This window comes from Pecten maximus, chromosome 12 (genome assembly GCF_902652985.1).
Source record: "Pecten maximus chromosome 12, xPecMax1.1, whole genome shotgun sequence".
Classification (NCBI taxonomy): domain Eukaryota; kingdom Metazoa; phylum Mollusca; class Bivalvia; order Pectinida; family Pectinidae; genus Pecten; species Pecten maximus.
In genome coordinates this window covers 20330306-20349246 of record NC_047026.1, presented here as the reverse complement: position 1 = coordinate 20349246, position 18941 = coordinate 20330306, and the positions used below count along the sequence as shown (strand labels likewise).

The following is an 18941-nucleotide window of genomic DNA, read 5'->3' as shown; positions in this document are numbered from 1 at the left end:
AATCAAAATTATAATGTGCAAGATAGCCTTTAGCCTTAACTCTAACACAATCACGGGTACAACGTGTATCACGGGTATAATGTGTAAGGTAGCATAAAGCCCTAACTCTAACACGAACTACAGGTATAATGTGTGAGGTAGCATATAGCCTTAACTCTAACACAATCACAGGTATAATGTGGACGGTAGCATATAGCCTTAACTCTAACACAATCACAAGTATAATGTGTGAGGTAGCATATAGCCTTAACTCTAACACAATCATAGGTATAATGTATGAGGTAGCATATAGCCTTAACTCTAACACAATCACAGGTATAATGTATGAGGTAGCATATAGCCTTAACTTGACCATAATTACGGATATAATATGTAAGGTAGCATATAGCCTTAACTCTAACACAATCACAGGTATAATGTGGAAGGTAGCATATAGCCTTAACTCTAACACAATCACAGGTATAATGTGGAAGGTAGCATATAGCCTTAACTCTAACACAATCACAGTAATAATGTGTCTAGAAACCTTCCATCACTTTTTCTTTCCCCCTTTTTTTATACCATGTAAGGTAACGTCCTTTTAAATGAATTAAACACCTTCGAAAAAGGACACTTATACGAAAATGATATTTCATAACCATATTTGGACAAAAGAGTGTTCCCGGAAATCCAGCTCAAGCTTTATAAATGTTAGTAATCCTTTTTAATGACAAATGTCGTAAGTCTTTTGCTGTTATATAAACTACTACATATATAACACTTCTTTCCGAGAGTTAACGTCACACTGACACAGTGTGTGGACATCCACTATCGTCACCTATAAAGTAACCCAGTGTTAAAGATGATACAGGTGAGCTTAATCATGGCACAGCAGTAATATTGATTAATAAATACTATTTTGAGATAAAGATGTTATTATTCACGGCAAAAATTCAAATATTCATCAAAAGATATGCATAGCATGTTTGTTTGGTGTTATGGATTAGTTATTTTCTACATATTCAAGATTTCAGGATAAAAATAGTTTGATATCGAAAAAAACCTATAAATCTTCAATTATTAAAGTTTTATCCTCATAACCTGATAATGCTAATTAAGGAAGACTTTTAGTTTACTTTTGTCACTGTTTCTTTCATTTCAGAAAATTTTATGGCGCATATCTTAGACAAAGGACTATTGGTAACAGGCGTAACCTATGCCAGCATTCTCCACAATTTTTTCTTAGCTGAATGAATCTTGCTACTCTGTAAGTATTTACTACAAATGAGTTTAATTCAAAGAATTTCCTTTACCCTTTCTTCTTCCTCTCTTTCTTTGTTTTCTTTCTGTTTGCGCCAGAACTTTTTTGCTCTCTAGTTGTAATCACTAAATTAGTACTATACTGATTTGTTTTACTTAATAATGTCATTAGTACTATGAGTTTTTCAAAATATATTTTCTTATTGTCTTATATCAAAAGATGGATTTCAGTCTTAATTGATAATATATAAAATATTTGATATTCTATTGATTTACAAACTAATTTTAATTGGAAAAATTGGAATAAGAGAAGAAGTATATTTTGCAAAACGACTATATTTCTTCTTTTAATAAGCAATATAAGGGAGTAGTATCTGTAACTGAGACAACGGAAGTGGTGGTCGGTTGGCACAGTGGTTACCCACTTGCTGTTCACGTAAACGGTCGGGGTTCGATTTTCCTATCTGACGTTAAAAGAAATGGGGTCACCTGCATGACCACCTGGATTTTCTTTGTGTTCCCCGGTTTCCCCCCCACACTAAGACCCCTCGTGTGTTTCCATCCTGGCCAATAAGCGTAATTAATATAAGTTGATACGATTTGTTTCACAATTAATTTAGAATAAATTTACAAAAGTAAAAAAAAAACACCATTTCACACATTTTTAATATACATTTAAAAGGACGATTTCTAATAAATGAGGAAATGTTAGTTTACAATTAAAATTAATTCCAATAATCTTAACTTAAACTAATTTAAATTAAAACAAAAGTTAGATACCTTAGACGTTAGATTTTGTGACAGTAGACGACTCATAGTTACCTCAATGTCGGCGAGGCTAAAACGCAAGAAAATACTCGTTTCTCACATTAGTCGCCTCTTAGGAATGGATAGACGAGGGCAGCTCTTATTTTGGCACTTGCAGATTCTTTCGCTGAAAGACAAACGTTTTGGTAATCTTTAAGAAAAACATCACAAGTCTCCTTGATAATGAGTTAAAGAACCCCCCCTTATTTTTTCCCCCACGGATTAATTTTTCCTAGATGGACGACATTTTCATGTGAATATCTCTGGGATGAGTCACATTTTGTTTAGTGAACAATGTCTTTTTACAGAAACATCAAAGAATACCGACATAATAAGACAATAACAAGATGGAAAGCCACGGAAGAGCGGTGTTTAGGAATACTTTTATAATTTCAGAGAAAGCCATTTTCTTGTGCTCGAGGAGAACCTGGAACTATGTCAACTAGAATTTTCTTCTGTGTTTCGTGTGCTTTAATACTGGTATCGACTCTCCCCGTAGAGTGTTTTGGAGGTAATTTTTTTTCACTTTATTTTGTTTTAGCGTTGACATATACCTAGATTTTTAAAGATTATAATTGTACTTGTTTTTTGTAATGATATTTTAGCTGTTTGCTCTTGTGCTTCCATTTTTAAGGTTTAAAGGTTTTTAAAAACTTTGTGAAAGTCCTTATAAAATAACCCAGAATATTTTTAACCCTCATTATCCACGTGAAAAATAACTGTAGACTTATAGCAGCTATTTTGTTGTACCCTGTATGCTTTAATCATTAATGATGTACAAATGTGAGAGTGTGACCGTCGGCCTTATATATAATACGTATATTTCGTACAGACGTTGCCCGAGTATCAGGATTTATACGTCATGTATTAGATATAATAAAACACAATGATTTTGCTGGAGACATATCATTTCAACTCGTAGCTCTATGCTCCGGTTCTCACTTTGGGAACATAGATTCGAACTAGCTGTACATATTGATGGATGGAAAAGTTATTTTTGCGAAACATTTGATCTATTGTCATTGTAAATAGTTCTTTTAAAACATTTTGCCTTTCATTTATCTATCAATAATTGTACTTGAGGGACAAATAATTCTTCCAACGGCATGAAATAGAAAGCTGTGGACCTTTGAATATGTAGTATATTGATGGGCTTGTTCAGTGATGTATTGTATGTTAATGACAAAACTCATTACCCACGATGTTCATATCTGAGGGCCTGTTATCAATAATCAGAACTAGTAATTAAACTTGTATTGTAAATTTGTTTAATTTTACGAAATAATCGCCCATAATTTAATTCAGTGTTCAACACCAATACAAATTGTCGGTTAAGGTCAGTCAAGAGGCAGTTCCTCGTCCACTTCCAATGGTACCCAGAACAACATGGACTTTTCCCCTATGGTAATGTGGATACCAGCATTCATGACTGATGCTGAAACGGAGATAGTAACGATGAAACAAATGCAACAAGCACTGCTGTCTGAACTGGAAATGGGCGATCTGGGTAGTTTGGTGTTTGGGTAAGTAAAATTATATTTAAAGTAACGCTTTATAACTTCGTATCAATTGACACATTTTAATCAAACTTTGATGAATAAATGATACCTTTCTCAGTAGTAGCCCTGTTTCGTATGATACTTACAGCATCTAAAAGATTTGTTTAGAGTGAATCATTGTTACACAATGTTATGAAAACTCACTAAACAAGTTCAGGTGTCACTATTGTGAAAACACAGATGTTTTTTTTCTTTCGTGATTTGTATTTTGTTTTAACACCGATATTTATGTAGTTATATATCGTAAAATATTCCCTATCATAGATCAGAAGTCAGAAATAAATCCGATATACAGACTTATTCCTCAGTTACAGACTAATCCTTCAGTTACATACCAATCTCTCAGTTACAGACTAATCCCTCAGTTACAGACTAATCCTTCAGTTACATACCAATCTCTCAGTTACAGACTAATCCCTCAGTTACAGACTAATCCCTCAGTTACAGACTAATCCCTCAGTTACAGAATACTCCCTCAGTTACATACTAATCCCTCAGTTACATACTAATCCTTCAGTTACAGACCAATCCCTCAGTTACAGACTAATCCCTCAGTTACATACTAATCCCTCAGTTACAGACTAATCCCTCAGTTACATACTAATCCCTCAGTTACATACTAATCCCTCAGTTACATACTAATCCTTCAGTTACAGACCAATCCCTCAGTTACAGACTAATCCCTCAGTTACATACTAATCCCTCAGTTACAGATTAATGCCTCAGTTACATACTAATCCCTCAGTTACAGACGAATCCCTCAGATACAGACGAATCCCTCAGATACAGACAAATCCCTCAGTTACAGACTAATGTCTTAGTTACAGACTAATCCCTTAGTTACAGACTAATCCCTCAGTTACATACTACTCCTTCAGTTACAGACCAATCCCTCAGTTACAGACTAATCCCTCAGTTACAGACTTATCCTTCAGTTACAGAATACTCCCTCAGTTACATACTAATCCCTCAGTTACATACTAATCCTTCAGTTACAGACCAATCCCTCAGTTACAGACTAATCCCTCAGTTACATACTAATCCCTCAGTTACAGACTAATCCCTCAGTTACATACTAATCCCTCAGTTACATACTAATCCCTCAGTTACATACTAATCCTTCAGTTACAGACCAATCCCTCAGTTACAGACTAATCCCTCAGTTACATACTAATCCCTCAGTTACAGATTAATGCCTCAGTTACATACTAATCCCTCAGTTACAGACGAATCCCTCAGATACAGACGAATCCCTCAGATACAGACTAATCCCTCAGTTACAGACTAATGTCTTAGTTACAGACTAATCCCTTAGTTACAGACTAATCCCTCAGTTACATACTACTCCTTCAGTTACAGACCAATCCCTCAGTTACAGACTAATCCCTCAGTTACAGACTTATCCTTCAGTTACAGACCAATCCCTCAGTTACATACTAATCCCTCAGTTACAGACTAATCCCTCAGTTACATACTAATCCCTCAGTAGTTACAGACGAATCCCTCAGTTACAGACGAATCCCTCAGTTACAGAGTAATCCAATCCCTTAGTTACAGACTAATCCCTCAGTTACAGACTAATCCCTCAGTTACATACTAATCCCTTAGTTACAGAATAATTCCTTAGTTACAGACGAATCCCTCAGTTACAGACGAATCCCTCAGTTACAGACGAATCCCTTAGTTAAAGACCAATCCCTAAGTTACAGACCAATCCCTTAGTTACAGACTAATCCCTTAGTTACAGACTAATCCCTTAGTTACAGACTAATCCCTCAGTTACAGACTAATCCCTCAGTTACATACTAATCCCTTAGTTACAGAATAATTCCTTAGTTACAGACTAATCCCTCAGTTACAGACGAATCCCTCAGTTACAGACGAATCCCTTAGTTAAAGACCAATCCCTAAGTTACAGACCAATCCCTTAGTTACAGACTAATCCCTTAGTTACAGACTAATCCCTCAGTTACAGACTAATCCCTCTGTTACAGACCAATCCCTCAGTTACAGACTAATCCCTCAGTTACATACTAATCCCTTAGTTACAGAATAATTCCTTAGTTACAGACTAATCCCTCAGTTACAGACGAATCCCTCAGTTACAGACGAATCCCTTAGTTAAAGACCAATCCCTAAGTTACAGACCAATCCCTTAGTTACAGACTAATCCCTTAGTTACAGACTAATCCCTCAGTTACAGACTAATCCCTCTGTTACAGACCAATCCCTCAGTTACAGACTAATCCCTCAGTTACAGACTAATCCCTCAGTTACAGACTAATCCCTCAGTTACATACTAATCCCTCAGTTACAGACTAATCCCTCAGCTACAGACGAATCCCTCAGTTGCAGACTAATCCCTCAGTTACAAACTTATCCCTCAGTTACATAATAATCCCTCAGTTACAGACTAATCCCTTAGTTACAGACTTATCCCTCAGTTACAGACTAATCCCTCAGTTACAGACTAATGCCTTAGTTACAGACTAATCCCTCAGTTACAGACGAATCCCTCAGTTACAGAATAATCCCTCAGTTACATACTAATCCCTTAGTTACAGAATAATCCCGTAGTTTCAGACTTATCCCTCAGTTACATACTAATCCCTCAGTTACATACTAATCCCTCAGTTACATACTAATCCCTTAGTTACAGAATAATCCCGTAGTTTCAGACTTATCCCTCAGTGACAGACTAATCCCTCAGTTACAGACCAATCCCTCAGTTACAGACTAATCCCTTAGTTACAGACCAATCCCTAAGTTACAGACTAATCCCTCAATTACAGAGCAATCCCTTAGTTACAGACGAATCCCTCAGTTACAGACTAACCTCTCAGTTACAGACTAATCCCTCAGTTACAGACTAATCCCTCAGTTACAGACTAATCCCTCAGTTACAGACTTATCCCTCAGTTACATAATAATCCCTCAGGTACAGACCAATCCCTCAGTTACAGACTAATGCCTTAGTTACATACTTATCCCTCAGTTACATACTAATCCCTCAGTTACAGACTAATCCCCCAGTTACATACTTATCCCTCAGTTACAGACTAATCCCTCGGTTACAGACTAATCCCTCAGTTACATACTAATCCCTTATTTACAGACTAATCCCTCAGTTACAGACTAATCCCTCAGTTACAGACTAATCCCTCAGTTACAGACTAATGCCTTAGTTACATAATAATGCCTTAGTTACAGACTAATCCCTCAGCTACATACTAATCCCTCAGTTACAGAGTTATCCCTTAGTTACAGACGAATCCCTCAGTTACAGACTAATCCCTCAGTTACAGACTAATCCCTCAGTTACATACTAATCCCTCAGTTACATACTAATCCCTAAGTTACAGACGAATCCCTCCGTAAACAAATGTTTGTTTACCTCACATATTTACTGCTTGTTTACTAATAACACGTACATAACGTAACACGAATTTTCCAAAACAATCTATGGAAAAACTTCTTTTAAATTACGAAATGCAATGTTTCTCTCCACAGGTCTCAACCATCATTATACCAGGAAAATAAGGAAACTTTTAAACCAAGCACTGTGTCAGCCAAAGGCAGGGCGAAAACTCGCCAACAGTCTTCTTCTTCTTTGACTAAAACTAGAAACCGACGTAAAATGTCCTCAAGTAGAAGCAAAAGGAAACTCCGGCGATCTAAAACCTCATCAAACTTGGACAAAAAAGAATCCCGACTGCGTAGCTCTTCATCCCACAGAAATCGTCTAGATGGACACATCCCTAAGTTATCTAAAGAGAAACAAAAGACTCGTAAAAAGACCAGTAAGAAGAATAAACGTCGCCGGGGTAGAATTTCTAAAGATGACAAAAAGAAATCAAGCACATTGGACATTTTTGATCGCGCTGAAAAGACATCTCGCCAATATAAGAATTCAGAGAATGATAAAATAAAAAGAAGAGGAATAGACATTTCATCTGACAAAGGGAAAAAGAAAGCACATCGTCCAGTCAGTCTTTCCGATAAAGATAAAAAGAAAACACAACGAAAGGGTGATTTAACAAAGGATGACAACAAAAAACCAAGGAGACTTGTAAGTTCATCAGATCAAAGCAAAAGCAGAATACGCAGACATAGTGCTTCATCAAAGGATGAGATGAAACAAACAAGAAGTTTCAGCACTTCATCTGTCAAAGACAAAAAGAAAACACGTCGTCCGGTTAGGTTTACCAATAAAGAAAAAAAGAAAACACAAAAACATAGCAATTCATCAAAGAAGGAGAAGAATGCAACAAAAAGACGTAGCAGTTCATCTGATAGAGAACAAAAGACAACAGGCCGACAAAGCACTTCCTCAAAGGATAACCGGGAGAAAGCAAAAAGATTAAATACTGCATCTGACAAAGACAAACAGAAAATACGCCGACACAACAATTCATCAAAGGGTAAAAGGGATAAAGGAAGAAAATTGATCACTTCATCTGATAAAATCAAGAAGATGACAAGCCGACAAAGCAATTCATCAAAAGATACCCGGAAGAAAGCAAGGATAATTAACATGTCATCTGACAAAATCAAAAAGAAAAAACGCAGAAAACACAATTCATCAAATGATAAGAAGACAAATACAAAACGTTTTAAAGCTTTATCTGGCAAAGACCAAAAGATGACACACCGGCAAAGAACTTCATTAAAGGATAAAGATAAAAATAAAAATAAAAAAGGTCTTGATTATTCAGCTGACAAACACAAAAATAGAACACGCCGGCATAGTACTTCATCAAAGGATGAAAAAAAGAAGACAAAAAGACTGAAAACTTCCTCTCACATAGACAAAAACAAAAAACGCCGACAAAGCACTTCATCAAAGGATAAAAAGAAGAGAGCAAAAAGACTGAAAACTTCCTCTCACATAGACAAAAACAAAAAACGCCGACAAAGCACTTCATCAAAGGATGAAAAGAAGAGTGCAAAAAGACTGCAAACTTCCTCTGACAAAGACAAAAAGAAAGAACGCCGACAAAGTACTTCATCAACAGATGAAAAGACGAAAGCAAAAAGCCTGAAAACTTCCTCTGACAAAGACAAAAAGAAAGGACACCGACAAAGCACTTCATCAACGGATGAAAAGAAGAAAGCAAAAAGACTGAAAACTTCCTCTGACAAAGACAAAAAGAAAGAACGCCGACAAAGCACTTCATCAAAGGATGAAAAGACGAAAGCAAAAAGCCTGAAAACTTCCTCTGACAAAGACACAAAAAGACTGAAAACTTCCTCTGAAAAAGACAAAAAGAAAGAACGCCGACAAAGTACTTCATCAACGGATGAAAAGACGAAAGCAAAAAGCCTGAAAACTTCCTCTGACAAAGACACAAAAAGCCTGAAAACTTCCTCTGACAAAGACACAAAAAGACTGAAAACTTCCTCTGACAAAGACAAAAAGAAAGAACGCCGACAAAGAACTTCATCAAAGGATGAAATGAAGAAAGCAAAAAGACTGAAAACTTTCTCTGACAAAGCCAAAAGGAAAAAACGTCGACATAGCACTTCATCAAACGATAAGCAGAAGAAAGCAAGGAGACTTAACACTACATCTGATAAAGATAAAAAGAAAACACGCCGACAAAGCACTTCATCAAAGGATAACCGGAAGAAAGCAAGAACACTGTACCTTTCATTTGACAAAGAAAACAAGAAAACAGGTCGACAACGCACTTCATCAAATGTTAAACGAAAGAAAACAAAAAGACTGAACACTTCCTCTGCCAAAGACATAAAGAAAACAAGCGGACATATCACTTCATCAAATGATAACCGGAAGAAAGCAAGGCCATTTAACATTTTATTTGTCAAACACAAAAAGATGAAACGCCGACAAATCACTTCATCATATGATAAGCGGAAGATATCAAGGTCACTTAACACTTCGTCTGATAAAGACAAAAGGAAGATAAGCAGACAAAGCGCTTCATCAAAGGACGACAAGAAAAAAATTAAACGATATAGCTATATTCTCCAAATGAAAACTAACAAACGCCGCACTTTATCAAAAGAAAGGAAAAACAAAGTAAGAGGAACTCAACTTTCATCGGATAAAAACAGAAATAACACGCATAGACGAAACAGAGGATTCAACCAAGACAACGCGAGAAATCGCGAAGTGACTAGATTTTCTGGTGGAGGTAAAATGAAAACTCGCCGGTATAGAAAGTTATCAGACAGTGATAGGAGGAGTTTGAGCAGTTCATCATATGAACGCGACATGAAAACTCGCCTACCGATTACATTTTCGTACACAATCAGAAGGGAAAGTCGACGAGTCAGACAACACCGACCTAATACGTTATCAAACAAAAACAAAACACAGTTTCATCGGGATAACGTTTCCTCTGGCGAAGATGAGAGCAGTGCCGAAGTTGATAACATTCAAGTTGTCAAATCAAAAGAAAAGATGAAAAAGATCCAATGGAATCCATTCTCCTCTGACAATCAGTCGCCCAACCCTAGCCCTGCTCCGTCATTAGACAAGAAGACAAAGAATAGCTGTCGGTCTTGTTTGTTGTCCCACATTTTCCAATCAATGTCGTCATCAGAGGTGGGAATGAGCAGGGGCTACCAACCAAGTCCATCGTCAGACGAGGAGAATTTTTAGCAATTGTGCTTTGAGACTATTTTCCACTTTTATAATTAAAAACTGCATATACTTAAACGTTTTTACGGACAAGTTTCAAAATACCAACTTACCATCCATTTATCATAAGCCTTCCACTTCTGGGTTGCGAGTTCGAAACCCACGTGGGGCAGTTGCCAGGTACTGACCGTAGGCCGGTGTTTTTTCTCCGTCTACTCTGGCTTTCCTCCACCTCCAAAACCTGGCACGTCCTTAAATGACCCTGGCTGTTAATAGGACGTTAAACAAAATAAACCAACAAACCAAACACCGTTAAATTGTTGAATGTTGAGATAAATGGGTCAATAGAAGTGAGTGAAATATAAGAATGTTTACTAACTGCAGTTTTGAACTATTTATTTATGAAGTAGACTGACGCCAATATTGATATAAAGATGATATTGATTTCACTGCACACATAACCCGAAAAACGAAAAATCGTTTGTTGCTTTACTATATCGTCTTGTGATGGAAATAGAAATAAATGTAATATACCTTTTAATAAATCAGCCTGTTGTTCTGACCTTCCTCGGAACATTGAGATTATTTACAAAAGCTTTCGGAAATAAGACGATTATAACTCGCTACTGGCAGAGTTTATCGATGGAGAGTTATTAATCTTGTGGCATGTGTTAAGGTAGCAGGGCTTTAAAAGACACACACGATATCAAAACCACTGAAAACCAATTGAGAGTTATGTACAGCAAAATAAATTTTACTGCGACATTCATCTGTTTCGTCCTTACAGGAGCTAAGGATCTAAATCGTTGGTAGGAGGCGACCAAAACAAAACTCGAAGCTATTTAATAACATAATGTTATGGCTCTTCATAAGATATTGGCGGTATCATTTATATATGTTCTTTTCAAGCAAATGCAGGGTACAATTTTTTAAAAGAACGAAATTCAAATTGATATTATTTGTAACATTATCAATTGAAATATTATTTCATTAAATGCTTGTTGAATTTTGTACCTGCATGTATATTTCCTTGTGAAACTGTACAGTTTATATCGACTATAAATGCAAGATGCAGATTAATATTGATATTTACATTGCCGACACATTTTGGTGTATTATGCAGATTCCACTAAACGCAATATATAATTAATTTCTAACAGCATGTTCATTACATTTAAAAAGCCAGTCTAGCTACATATATGACGTCATAACGGTATCTAAAGAGGCATATATTAAATACAGAATGAGTGGAATATTGTACTGGAATCGTTCTTGAAATGCATTTGGAATTGACTTATTTTTACAGGTGAAGTCAATTCAACTTCAAAATAAATAATGATATCATAAGAAAGAATACACAGAAGAACTAATATCAGAGTGACAATATGAGATGATATTCATCTTAGAATTCAATAACTTCACATAATCATGAACTGCATTCCCCTAAAAGGGCCTAGATTCATGTTGATACAGATGCCTCGTTTAAAAAATTGTGACTTCTATTCAATCCCAAATATAAAAACTTTCAAATCGTTAATAGGAAATAATTGGTATTTTAAATAATCCTATTCCTTGAGAAAATAAATGATTTCTTCATTTGTATATCTTATTAATTGATATAAGATATATTCCTATTGGTCGATTTATCGTTTTATATTGTATATTTCCAATAAGATATAGAGGATATGTAACAGTGTCTTCAGTAATACCAAATATATTTCACCAGTGGGGCTAATATTTTGATATTTTTCACGAGTGCGCAGCACGAGTGAAAAATATCAAAATATTAGCCACACTCGTGAAATATATTTGGTATTACTGAAGATACTGCTAGATATTCTGTTTATTACATTTTTTATCAACGAAAAACCTACCCCGTATGCTAACTAGGCCTACAACGAAAGTTTGCATACAAAAAATGTAGTTCCCCCTGTCCAGGTGCTGACATATATGTCGGGCTTTCTGATTGGTCAATTATTGTGGTATTTTCTAATCACTAATTTGATTGGTCAAATCAGCAAAAGTGATATTTATATGATATTCTTCACTAGTGAAAAATATGATATTCTTCACTAGTGAAAAATATCACTTTTATTAAATGAATAATTTTTGATATTTCACTGGTAAAAATGTAATAAATAATATTATTAATTGATTTATCGTTTTATTATATGTATTGTCAATATTAGATACTGATTAGAACAATTCTCATCTGGAAATAAGATAATATTTGAAGATCTCTTCTAACTTCCCACTACAATGTATGTAGTCATAATACAAATGCAATAAAGGGGAATCACTCTGTGTTACCAACTACGTTCATATTCCGAAGAACAGTTTTTAAACAAAATTAAACGACAGAATTACGTGCAATTTTTTTTCTAGTTTGGAAATAGGCAATACTGAAGGCTGAATTGAGGTAATTTAACAATAAAGAGTTGAATTACTGGAGCAAAATGCCTTAACTGAAACAAATTTTAGATTTTATTAAGACAGGCCGTTGTTGTGTAGAAATTGAAATGCATTCTAACATATTTTTCTATATTTTTTGCATTCGTATCCTAACCTTACTCTAAAGGTTAAAATAACAACTTTTTGGGGGTAGGGGTAGGTTAAGGCACAATATCAGAAAAACTGAACGGTCAAATTTTGAAATAAAAATGTTTCATGATTCATATAATGGTTGACTAGGACAAAATTTGAAGAAAATTAAACGATAGATTTTTTTCACAATTCATTTCCTAAGTTAACATCCAAATCGAAATTGAAGCCCATTTTTGACCATTTGTAACATCTTTATCGTAAGAATAATGGAGAAAAGAGCCTTTATGAACTAAACTAAGTCCTAACTATCTTAAGAGCAATGCCATCTCTCATTTAAAAGAAAAAAATATAGTGATACACAATAACACATTCTGATTCAGAGACAATTTCTTTCAATATACAACTTATCACTTTGATCCTATTCTATGTCAAGGATGGTTAATTTGAGACACCGTATCTCCATAACTGGTGATCAAAACTTTAAAAAATCGCTTTTTAACAGTGTGTATATACTTATTTTAGTTGACAAAATTTCAAGGAAATTAAACTATAGGAAAATTTCGGGTCAAACTGTGTGGAACCACCTTAACTAGTATCAGTATATAATATATTTTTTGAAGATTTTACCTATTCTTTAAATATCATATAACCTCTCATTAAATTATATGTGAACATATATTTTACAGTAACCAGTATAACAGATTCCATCTTTGATTTTGACAGACTTTGTTATGTATTTCTTTAAAGTACTGAAAGGCTTTTAATCAACATTCGCAATAGTCATGTAGACTAATCCGAAAATAATTGATTCATGTGTATGGATAATGTTAACATACACTTCATACAAACATATTATGCAAAATAATTATTATCGCAATATCAATAAAGTTGAGTCAGAATTACTAAAACTGTATGTTTTAGTTAAATTGTCATAAATATCTTACATCACGGTACAATTTAGCTTTACTGTGAGTCTAAAATACCACTGATGCAATAGTAAAGTGTTATTTATAATTCTGTTTCATTGTGAGGTGAATTGTATATTACATATATATCAGGGTCAATTTCGCGATTTCGATATGTTTGCTTGTTTTTGTTTTTAACGTCCTATTAACAGCCAGGGTCATTTAAGGACGTGCCAGGTTTTGGAGGTGGAGGAAAGCCGGAGTACCCGGAGAAAAACCACCGGCCTACGGTCAGTATCTGGCAACTGCCCCACGTAGGTTTCGAACTCGCAACCCAGAGGATGAGGGCTAGTGATCGGCCTACAGTCAGTATCTGGCAACTGCCCCACGTAGGTTTCGAACTCGCAACCCAGAGGATGAGGGCTAGTGATAAAGTGTCGGGACACCTTAACCACTCGGCCACCGCAACCCCTTTCCGATATGTAAACTATACGCGTTGGGGTAATTTTTGGATCGATCCACCTTCGTTTGTAGTTCGAAATAATGCAAATTGATATCAAAATAATACGCGTGGGGGACATTTTCAAAAGGACACACGTAATTAGCGTAAATTTCCCACTCGCGTTTACAGTACAAGTTTACTCATTTCATTGTAACACAAATTAAGTAACCCAAGACTCATATTGTAGTGAACATTCATTGATAAGGTAGAAAAAGATAACCATTCAGCTGAAAAATGTACAACTGATACGCGAGATGTTTGCACCTTTCCATACAAATTTAGAGTAAGACACTGTAGAGCCAAAATGAATTAAACTGCATCATACAGCTGAAGATATTTGGAGTATATATGCAAAATAACAATGACCTCAATGCATACAAAGAAACGATGCAATACCTCCGCGATGCTTTAAACTTTTATGAACAGAGAGGAAAAGTCATTGTGGCTTGCGACTTCAACGCGCGCATCCTTGAAAATCCTAAATACCACATGGCAAAACAGAAAGCGCTTGTACTAAATGACGTCATCAATGACACGTGTATGTGTGTAGTAAATAAAATATCCATATGCTCTGGAACAAAGTACACGTTTAGACCGAGTAAAAGAACGCTAGATTATATCATCACCGATCAATCTACCGTCGCAAATATCACAAATAGTTATATCATGGACAACGCAGAAATAGAACTAGCATCGGATCATCTACCAATCGTGACAAGCTTTGACTTTGGCATCGCGCATCACGAAACATACATTCGAAATACCGATAGCCGCATCGCATGGCATAAAGCAAATGTAGACAATCTGATTTCATACCAATTATTATTAACCGTAAAACTTGCAAAAATCCAGGATTTTGATGGAACTACGCAGTTTGGTTTAGATGCAGTTTATGAACAACTTGTGTTGTGTATGTCCCTGGCATCCGATAAAGCTATCCCTAAGTCAACATTTAAACACTACTTGAAGCCATACTGGACAAAAGACCTTGAGAACGCGCATAATAATGCCATGAACAAACGTCTGAAGTGGATTAGAGAAAATAAACCACGGGGAATGGAATTTAAATCATACAAGGACTACAAAGAAGCTAAAAATAACTTCAGAAACATGCACACTGACGCTTATAATTCGTACATGACAAATATGAACAATGAACTCGATGAAACTGCTGATATGGATATCCGGCTCTCCTGGCGAACTATTCGCAAACGCAAAAACCAAACACCAGACCAATGCACACAACTGCTTTCGGGAAATACAGTTATCCGTGATCCTTCAGGAATCGCAGAAACTTTTGCTGATTTCTATGAGCATCTCTATGCTGATAATACGAACGACGACTATAACTCCACACTTCCGCATAAAAATGTAGAGTTACTTGATACTCCATTCACATTCGAAGAACTGAATACGGCAATTCGACAACTCAAACTGCAAAAGGCTCCCGGCATAGATTCATTAACCAACGAACACATTAGATATGGTGGGAAAATGCTGATTGAAGCAATAACAACTCTTTTCAACAATATACGCTCTACAGGTTATATTCCAAAAACATGGAAAAGAGGTCTAATAATTCCTGTATATAAAGGTGGAAAGAAGAAGAAAAACGATCCAAATAATTATAGACCGATATCGTTGCTTCCGATCTTATATAAACTGATGGAGAAAGTGATATACGCGCGCGTAACGCGATGGATGGAAAATCAATCTATTGCGTTTCCTAATAAACAACAGCAAGGATTCCGGAGAGGTCTAAGTTGTGTTACCTCGTCATTTAACCTACATAAAACTATATTCGAGAACTTGGAACAAAATAGTAAGGTCTTTGTAGCGTTCCTTGACACATATAAGGCTTTCGATACAGTACAACACAAAGGGATGTTCCAAAAACTTTATGACATGGGAATAACTGGTAATCTATTCCGTATACTTTGCAACCCGTACAAAGGAATCAGTAATGCTGTTGTCACCAATCATGTTACATCAAGGTGGTTTCCTGTACAAAGATCAGTCCGACAAGGAGGAGTTATCTCCACATTTTTGTATCTTATTCACATAAATGACCTTCTAGACGAGATGGAATCTACTGATGTCGGAGCCCGTGTCCTCTCAATCAAAAGCTGCAGCCCATCCTTGGCGGACGATATTGCCTTAATAGCCACAAGCCCAAAGGCATTATAAACTCTTCTCGACGTAGCAAGTAACTACTCGGAAAAATGGAAATTCAAATTCAATTCGGACAAATGTTCTGTCCTTACTTTTGGAGGAAATTGTTGCATTTTCCAATGGCAAATCAGTAATTACCCGCTACAAACATCGGAATCGGAAACCCATTTAGGTATTCTAATATCATCAGATTTAAAATGTTCAGCTGCTATTGAGAAAGCTTGCTCTAAAGGACGAAACATGCTGCACGCCATTACACGACGTGGTACCGACTGTGTGCATACTAATCCATTAACTCTTATTGGTATCTATAAGAAAGTAACTTTACCATCAGTATTATATGGATGTGAAATGTGGACGAATATGACAAAACGCAATATACAAAAATTGTATACATTATGCTGTTAAATTGATCCTTAACTTACGAACATCGACAAGATCCGATATGTGTGAAAGTCTAGTCAGACTTCATCGATTTACTGCTGTAATAGACAAAAGAAAATTGAACTTTCTACAATGTTTAATAAACTGCAAAGCAACTAGTATACCAAAACAAATATTCATCCGAAGACTATACAAATACATATATCGAACTCACGATAGGCAAATAGGATTTATTCCTGATCTGATAGCTGACCTCAGCACTAGTGAGAAGTGATCTTATTTAATACAACACGCACTGGCTTTCCACGGACTAAAATAAATTCTCAGGCTTATAGAACCTGCTTTAAAAATCCACAGTTCCTGCATCATTTGTCATTTGAAGTTGAAAAACGAAAATACCACGTAACTTAACACTCTCACAATTGTTTAATATCCGAGATGACTACATGATATGTTGTCTAATTAATAGGACAATCATTCATAATTCAGAACTGTTTTCATTTATTCATAACATTATCATATCTATCTATCGTCTCATCGTCATTTCTTCCCTCATTTAAATTACGAAATTATTTTTATTAGTCAGTGATTGGTCATACAGTTAATAAACTGTGAAACTAAATCCTGAAGGCGAGGTGTTCCTATTACATAATTCGTAAGAGGCGATTAAATTGGGGATATAAAATTTTCTGAATTAACATTTTCATCTTAACGTCACAGCTGACGACGACGTAAAACTATACTAAACCAAATTGCGTGTCTCGCTTCAGCCTTATCGAAGGACAATACCCCATTGTAATCTCAGAATGCCTTGTCTTTATACAGGTTGTTTTTATTTCTGTAACCTGAATGCTGTGCTACCGTTAAATGACAATAATTATAAAACTAGGAATCTCAACATGCATTGTCTATATAGTATATAGCTTATATTTCTATGATCTGAAATCTGTATAACTATTAAATGGACAATCAATGCATTTTGATAAATTTTACATCACCCTTCCTTTAAAAGTCAAACTGTTTCACGATGTAGGAGGCAATTGAAACTTACCTACCTTAATGGTGTAAAGAGTTTTAATATGGTATTCGCTTAGGCTTAAATTTAATAGCTAAAAATAAAAACATGTTTGCAGAAAAAATAAAAACAGAAAACAAACCCTATCCTTGAGTAAAGACGACCCTTTTAACTTACAAACCAGATGATAGAGTGGGGAGTTGACATTTTTAAAAATGGAGTCTTTAAACATGTCGAAGAGATAGGTAACGTTAAGAATAAAAGACATTTGAATTAATCAACAAGAAAACAGCGAGTTTAAAACTAATGTGTAACGCTACTTAACGTAACACGGTCGCGAGATTAGAATAACATTGTATGAGAGATACAACTATACTTTATCACCACAGCGCCAACAATTCAAGAACACATTCCTTTCACTTGTGAATTGTGAACTAAAATACCTGTGCTTTTGGTTTTTGCTTATACGGCCGTAAATCCTGTATGACATGAAGTTTTATCTGTTAGTATATGAGGTCGTTAGCACGATCTTGTGGCGATGTTAGATTTCCTGTATAAAGTTTGACCTATTAGTATACTAGTATACGGTCGTTAGCACGATCTTGTGGCGATGCTAGATTTCCTGTATGAAGTTTGACCTATTAGTATACGGTCGTTAGCACGATCTTGTGGCGATGCTAGATTTCCTGTATGAAGTTTGACCTATTAGTATACGGTCGTTAGCACGATCTTGTTGCGATGTTAGATTTCATGTATGAAGTTTGACCTATTAGTATACTAGTACGATCGTTAGCACGATCTTGTGGCGATGTTAGATTTCATGTATGAAGTTTGACCTATTAGTATACTAGTACGGTCGTTAGCACGATCTTGTTGCGATGTTAGATTTCCTGTATAAAGTTTGACCTATTAGTATACTAGTATACGGTCGTTAGCACGATCTTGTTGCGATGTTAGATTTCCTGTATAAAGTTTGACCTATTAGTATACTAGTATACGGTCGTCAGCACGATCTTGTGGCGATGCTAGATTTCCTGTATGAAGTTTGACCTATAAGTATATTAGTACGGTCGTTAGCACGATCTTGTGGCGATGTTAGATTTCCTGTATGAAGTTTGACCTATTAGTATATTAGTATACGGTCGTAAGCACGATCTTGTGGCGATGTTAGATTTCATGTATGAAGTTTGACCTATTAGTATACTAG

General features: G+C 35.6%; 1 protein-coding gene across 1 annotated transcript; it reads left to right on the top strand.

Annotated features, from left to right (window-relative positions):
- The first annotated feature begins 749 nt into the window (after window positions 1-749).
- Window positions 750-11201, top strand: LOC117339958 (pre-mRNA-splicing factor CWC22 homolog). The gene is made up of 5 exons (XM_033901681.1): window positions 750-850; window positions 1142-1246; window positions 2443-2557; window positions 3383-3569; window positions 7116-11201. The coding sequence occupies exons 3-5, from the start codon at window positions 2482-2484 to the stop codon at window positions 10231-10233; spliced, it is 3381 nt and encodes a 1126-aa protein (XP_033757572.1). The 5' UTR covers window positions 750-850; window positions 1142-1246; window positions 2443-2481; the 3' UTR covers window positions 10234-11201.
- The last annotated feature ends 7740 nt before the right edge of the window (window positions 11202-18941 follow it).

What these genes read in the sequence shown, in the direction of transcription:
- LOC117339958 (XM_033901681.1), top strand. Translation starts at nt 2,482, where the DNA reads ATGTCAACTAGAATTTTCTTCTGTGTTTCGTGTGCTTTAATACTGGTA. An exon ending in CCCCGTAGAGTGTTTTGGAG is followed by an intron (nt 2,558 to 3,382) that starts GTAATTTTTTTT and finishes TTGTCGGTTAAG; the next exon opens with GTCAGTCAAGAGGCAGTTCC. An exon ending in CTGGGTAGTTTGGTGTTTGG is followed by an intron (nt 3,570 to 7,115) that starts GTAAGTAAAATT and finishes TTCTCTCCACAG; the next exon opens with GTCTCAACCATCATTATACC.